The 7,149-nt window shown below is 54.5% G+C and overlaps 1 protein-coding gene across 1 annotated transcript; it reads left to right on the top strand.

Annotated features, from left to right (window-relative positions):
- Nucleotides 1–145: 145 nt before the first annotated feature.
- Nucleotides 146–6,674, top strand: LOC121852578 (putative threonylcarbamoyl-AMP synthase). The gene is given in 13 exon segments (XM_042346547.1): nt 146–324; nt 1,254–1,345; nt 1,943–2,047; nt 2,531–2,640; nt 3,514–3,611; nt 3,613–3,700; nt 4,658–4,710; nt 4,712–4,759; nt 4,761–4,796; nt 5,141–5,326; nt 5,581–5,600; nt 5,603–5,674; nt 6,574–6,674. Coding segments are annotated over 13 exon segments (1,188 nt in total).
- The last annotated feature ends 475 nt before the right edge of the window (nt 6,675–7,149 follow it).

Below are 7,149 nucleotides of genomic sequence, written 5' to 3'. Positions count from 1 at the left end.
CGCCGAGAAGCCGCTCGTCCCCATCGGAGCCGTGCCCCTCGCCTCGCAGCGCCTGCGGGCCTTCCTGGGCGCGCTCCGCAGGTCCTGCTGCGGAAGCGGAAGCAGCAGCAACAACGAGGCGGGCAACAACCAGCCCGGCCCCTCCATGGCGCAGCTGTCAGACGCCGCGTTCTACCTGTGCAACGGCGTGGCCGCGATGTCCGCGCTGCACTCGACGGAGCCGCTCCGCGCTCGCCTCTCCCTGCCCTGGTGCTGCTGCCCGGCGCTCTGCTGCAGCTGTTCGTGGCCCGGGTTGGACTCCTGCGTCCGGCATCCAGTGGATCCGTGATGCCCTTCTGCTACGCGGCCTTCTGGGCTGTGTGGACTTGGCTGCGGCTGGCGGGTGAGTGGTGGCGATCACCTCCCAATCAACCGGAGGCGAGGAATCAACAGGAGTCTGGGGGGTGGCCTATACCCCACTGTAGATGAACATATGTAGAGGGACACAGGCAAGGCTGATGAGGAAAATTTCACTTGTGATCTGCTGTCCCAGTTTGTTGGCTAAAGTTGTCCCGTGGAACACAGTTATCTATTCGGTTACTTTATTTCCTGAGCGGATAATGATGCTAGCACGTTTGTAGAAGTGATTGGAAGGCGTGGGACAGATCATCTCAACAAGATCAATAGGAGGCTACCAGATGTTTGTGCAGCCAATGGGTTCGTAATCGCCAACACGCTTTTGCATCACTTGGGTGGATGGCCAATCACAAAAGAGAACATCTACTGGACTATATAGTGATGGAACAGCAAATACAAGTCCATATTCTTGACACACAAAAATGAGGACAAGGAAATTGCCACAGTTGTCCGCGATTCCAAATCACTCGTTAAATCCATTAAAAAGTTCACTAGCAGTGCTGCCCTTATTGCCATTGTTAGGTGGAAGAATGTGTGTTGTGAACTCTGATTCTGAGGGTCAGGCCTGCAAATTCGTAGGGAATTCGGTGTGATCTTCGTGGAAGACAGATCTCAGAGCCTAAACAACGTTAGCACCACGTGGTTTTCACACATGATGATGATTGCTTGTGTTGCAATCGAAACGTCGTGAGAATTTATTGTTTTATTTTGATTCTTTTATTATTTCCCTTCTACGTGACTTTACCGAAAGAACCAAGAATATGAATCCCTGCAGTCACGAAAGCTTTAAATCGAGACGTTGAGTATATTGACAGTGCTGATGATGATGATGCTGATTATTGATGATGGTTTTCCAGGATCCCCCTCCAGGTTCCTGATAATGAAATTGACGGCTTCATGGCAGGAGCGATCTCCGCGCTCGTCATCAACACCTTCTTGATACTTGTGGGTAAGTGGACACTGGCACTGGATAGGAAGTCTCCTTCATGCGCGGTTCGTCCACTAGGGGCGTTGGGGCGACACCCAACAAAGCAGCCGGAGATGTGAAATTATTTTTCTAATAAAAATACTTTTCTACAAATTGTTTTGTTGTGTTTAAAAAAAGATGTAAATAGTAATGATTACGATCTTTGTTTTTTTTACCCTTTTATCTGGCAACAAAACTGACACCCTTTTTACAAGGAGTCATGTTTGCATAGACCACAATACCTGCAGTCATAATGCAAACAAAAAACACAACTCTGATAATGTATGCACTGTCCTTGAAGTTGATTGGTCCACACCCGAGACAGCTTTTCTTAGAGCCTAGTCTCACATGGTGTTGGACCAGATGACGCCAAAAGGCGTGCAACTCAAAAACAGCGGTGTATTATTGTGCACATTTTTATGTCCTGGGAAGACTTAGATAATTGCGTGCGCCTTTTGGCGTCATCTGGTCCAACACCATGTGTACTCTAACTGCACTTTCCTCGAGGTGATGCTGCGGCGGGATAATGCACACGCTGTCTTGTGACCCCGTGACCCCTATCTTCCCGATTTCCCCCAGCCGTGTACGGGAACCTCGTCCTCCTCTTCCACACGCTCGTCATGCAGCTCCTCGTCATCTGCCTCCTCCTCTTCACACTCAAGAGCCTCCCCCAGCCACTAGAGGGTGAGGACGACGAAGATGACACAGCTAGCAGTGCACCTGTAAAGACAACATCCATCAACACAACTGATCTCCGCACATCACTGATCACTTGTCGATGATGATCGTGGCTGACCATCACTGACCATCGCTGAATTTGCTCACAACCACTGGTCATCAGTTATCCCTGTCTCGCCGATGAAGATGTGCGCGCAAAGTGGTGCGTGCTTAAATCCATCGGAATCTCAAAGCGCCTTATCTCATCTCAACCATCCATTTGCCCTGTGGCAAATTGTAGCCAAGGGAACCCACAGTGGCAGCTGTCCCTGTGTGGCACAAGGCGTACACGGCACCGGCTTGCCAAGTCGCGACATGAGTTTGCCAGTAAGGGAGCAATGCAAAAAAGACGATACGTATTCATCACTGATCATCAATGAGCTTCCCTGCTCACCCATCATCACCACGGGTCATCGCTCACACCTTCCGCCCCCCTCCCCCCCTTCCCAGACGTGGTGCTGGCGCTGCTGGCGCTCAGCTGTGCGTACGGGACACTCGCCTCGGTCTCGAACTGCGTCTTCGAGAGGCAGCTGCTGCCCCTGGGACGCGCCCTGCTGCGGGTGAGCGGGACGCCACGGGGAGGCATGGGGACACACGGGGCGGCATAGCGACACGTGGACATGGGGAGACACGGGGACACAGGCACACGGGGAGACACGGGAACAGAGTGACCGGAGACATGGGGGCAAGGAGACACAGGACAGGGGATAGAGAATATAACATGTTAGACATGGAGACAGTGCCCATTGTAGGCTGTGCCAAACTCATTTCACATTACCTACTATAATCACCCAGCAATGTTTGTCCGTCCCTCGCGTGACGTCACTCCACATGAGGCCCACCCCTCCCCCGCGTGACGTCACTCCACATGAGGCCCACCCCCCGCGTGACGTCACTCACATGAGCCCACCCCCCTCATTAATATTCAAGAGTGGGTGGATTTTTACACGAACGCAGAGGAAGGTCGTGCAGAATTAAATAATGTATTACGCAAAGTCGCTTCAAATATGACGTTTCTTTACAGAAAATGACGGTAAAAAAAAATCTAAGCAGCACACTGCTACATCCGTGCGTGACGTCACTGCAAAAGAAGCCACCCCTCCACAATACCCATGAGGGGGTGACGTCACTCCACATGCTGCACCTCTCCCCAATAACCATTAGTTAGCGGGTGACGTCGCTCCACATGGGGACCCCCCCCCCCCTCATTAATAATCATGAGCTGAACAATTTTTCTATTGAATATTTCAGATTTACTACAATATACACCCGTCCTTGGACAGGCAAAAAAGCTAGTCTTTATTGAATGAATGAATGAGTCATGGATGATGAATTCCTAAATTAATGAATTATTCGATTGTAACAATGAATCAATTCGCATGCGCCGTGCCCCTCTCTCCTCACCCCCATGCGCCCCCACTCCATGCCCACAGACCCGTGCGACCCGTGACCCCGCGGCCCCCCCGTGCGTGACCCCCGTGTCGCGGCGCACGAGCGGCCTGCGCGAGATCGCGGCCTGCTGGGGGGAGGGCCGTGTGCGGCGTCCCCACGGACACCGTGTACGCGCTCGCCGCCTCGTGCCGACACCCGGGGGCCATCCAGCGCATCTACGCCATCAAGGTACTCGCGGGGGGGGGGGCTACTCGCCGGGGGGGGGTACTCGTAGAACTTTGCGGGCTAACGGCACCTACCGCCGTCTAGGTTCGAGGTCAGGGGTTAGCAAGCCGGAAAATGGCGATAAGAGAAATTTGTTTAGAATTCGGTAAAACAACAAAAGGTAAGTCAGTGTCGATCGAGCCGCAGGTTGCCCAGCCCCTGTTCTAGGTGTAATAACACGCTGGAGACGGCTTATGGATCGGTCCTTTTATTTCACTTCTTGCAGTTCACAAACACTCCCCGTTGCTGGCAGGCAACGGGAGGGCAGACAGCCACCAGAGACCCACCACCACGTGGCACCCGGAGCCCCACTCGCGCGTGGCCCCTCTCTCTCTCTTCGTTCTGTCTGACCACGTGTCTCTCCTCTCTCCCCTTATTTAATGCCTGGGTCACATGGTACACTCCAGCGAATCCTCAATAGCCTGCGCCGAATGTTCCAGATTCCCCATCAACTCCCGGACCACGCCCCTGACTTGTCTTCCCATTGGCTGAGGCCAAGACCAGCAAAACCAATCACCTAGCTGACATCCCGTGATCACGCCGAGGCCATGCTCCCAGGCTCTCCCCCCATTGGCTGTAAAGCGGAACGGCAAAGCCGATCACCACGTGAATCCGACATAGGCTTTTATTACATAGGTACTCGCACAGGTCTCGCGTCGTGCTCAGAGTGCTCCCGTAGTGCTCGCAGCACTCCCTGGGTACCCCGCTGGACGAGATCACTCCCCCACAGTCGAACTTTAGGGGGCGAGGGGAGGGGTGGAGAGGGGGTGGGGGGGGTCCTCCACTGGTGACCCGCGAGCAAAGATGATTAAATGGTTCTCTGTTCTGTTTGCCCCCCTGCACCCCCCTGCACCCCCCCCCTGCACCCCCCTGCACCCCCCCCCCCCCTGCACCCCCCTGCACCCCCCCCCCGCCCTGCAGGACCGGCCCCAGGAGAAGCCCGTGTGCATCTGCATCTCGAGCCTGGAGCAGATCGCTTCGTGCGCCCCCCGTTCAGCCCCTGCTCTGGGAGTTCATGAGCGCGTCTACCCGGGGGCATCAGCTGCATCGTGCCCAAGGGGACTGGCTGCTGCGCCTCGGTAACCTGCACTGCTGATGAGCCTCGCGACGCGCGGTGCCGGTGGCCGGTGCTGCTGGTGCTGCTGGTTATGATGATGATAATGATGATGTGGTGGTCATGATGGAGGTGGTGGTCATGATGGAGGTGGCTTTGATGGTGATGTTCATGATGACGATGATGATAGTGGCAGCAGCGGTGTTGAGTCTGATAACACTGCTGCTACTGCTGATGATGCTATCACTGATGTCGCTGCTATCAGTGATGTTGCTGCTGAAGCTGCTGCTGTTTCTGCTCCTGCTGTTTCTGCTCTTGCTGCTGTCCTTGTTGCTGTACTGACCTCCCCCTCCCTACCTCCGTGTGCCCAGGTGTGGGGAAGCGTACGACCTGGTGGGCACAGCAGACAGCATCATGATCCGCGTGCCGGACAGCACCGTGGCGTCACACCTCGTGTCCATGACAGGGCCCATCGCCATCACCTCGGCCAACCCGAGCGGGGAGCCCGATAGCACCCACCACGACATGGTGGTCCGGTGAGCAGTACAGCAACAAGGACGCAGCAGCCACAACCACTACCACCTCCACCACCACCACAACACACACACAGTGACAGCACCCACCACAGCATGGTGATCCGGTGAGCAGTACAGCAACAAGGACGCAGCAGCCACAACCACTACCACCTCCACCACCACAACACACACTCACGGCGGCAGTACCAGCCAGAGTGGGTCTGTGCTGCGCTCGCTCCGCTCCGTGGTGAGAGTCTCTCTCGCCGCCCCCGCAGGCGCCTGGGCGACAAGCTGGACGGGTTCTGTGCGACGGAGACTCCAACGAGACGGTGGCCTCTACCGTGGTCAACTGCCTCGACATCGACGGCAGTGAGTGGTCCGCGTGTGTCTGCGTTGCGAGCGTCTGCATCGAGCCGGGGAGACAAAGGCGGCCGGGCGCGGTGGCGTTGGCCACACTGCCCATCCGTGCGCCAATCCGAGAATAATGGTTGCTGCTGATGGCACTTTCCCCCGACAGCATGTTAAAGTCTCCATGGGGGATCTTTGTTTTTGCGTGTGTTCGTGTGGGGAACGGTCGTGTAGTGGTGAGTTCGCTGCACTGTGAACTCGGTGATCCGAGTTTCGGTTCCCGCTCACGGCTAACACCAGCGTCGATTATTTGAACCGGTCCTAGGCTTCCCCGAGGTCGACTCAGGCTAACGTAGATGCGCAGGGAAAAAAACTATAATTAAAACAAAAATGTAGATTTGCCACAACATTGTGTGAGGCTATATGGGGCATCGTTGTCCTTATTGTTATAAGTGTGTCATTGCATTACCTTCGTCTTTTTTTACGACATTCTGGCAACTCTTTGGTTCTTACGTGACTTTACAGAAAGAACCAAAGAGTAATCCCTGCAGTCACGAAGCTCCAATTTAGATTCTGGCAACTACCTGGCGATGCTGGTTGTAACTTTCACTGAAGCGTCGTGCCCATTACAATGTTGTGCTGCTGCTGCAGCGGTGCTACCATACATTGGGCCACGTTTGTTCACCACGTGACAGACAACTCTATTAATTTTCCGTGTCGGGTGGAGGAGGGTTTTACGACGTAATATATTACTCACGCGATCAAACCCGCGAGTCGTGATTTCCGGTCGCGAAAGCTGAGCCCGCACACGTTGAACTCGTCCATTCAAAATCGCCTTGCGTGAGCAGGGCGGGTGTGAAAATATTCCGTTCCTCCTGCACGGTATCCATGCTACAGCACCGTCGTGTCTTGTCCCGCAGTCGGAATCCGCATCCTGCGAGAAGGCTGCGTGCCGGGGGCCGTCGTTCACCAGATCTTCGAGCGCGTGGCGGCGGCGCAGGGCTTGGAAAGTTCGGACTGAAGATTGCGTGCGGGCGCGGAACGTCGACAATCGAAGCGGGGGGATTCCCCGGCGCTCCACATCCAGCTGGGGTTGCCACCCTCTCTCGTGGTGTACCATAGTACAGAAAGATGAATATCTCGCGATGCCGGTGGAGGAGGAGGGGAGGTTGGGAGAACCACATGGCAATGCGTTGTATAAAGTTGCGCGGATAAAAGAGGGGGGAGGGAATGAGGAGCCATTAACCCTGACCCCCCCCGTCACCCACCCCGTCCACCCAAAAAAATGTCAGACCATTTTTGTGTCCGTTCGATATGTACATTTGTAAATAAATTTTGATGATTCTTGATTCGTTGATGTATATTTCCTTATTTATCCGTTTGTTTTTAATGAACATTGGCTTTACATGGAATACATTTCGTTTTCCGAAATGAGGCGGCCGTCTGTTGCAGTGGAACTAATTTGCGTTGCAGCGGTACGAAAACTCATTCGCCCG

Source organism: Callorhinchus milii, unplaced genomic scaffold (assembly GCF_018977255.1).
Source record: "Callorhinchus milii isolate IMCB2004 unplaced genomic scaffold, IMCB_Cmil_1.0 Scaffold979, whole genome shotgun sequence".
Taxonomy (NCBI): Eukaryota; Metazoa; Chordata; class Chondrichthyes; order Chimaeriformes; family Callorhinchidae; genus Callorhinchus; species Callorhinchus milii.
This window is presented reverse-complemented; position numbering and strand designations above follow the sequence as displayed.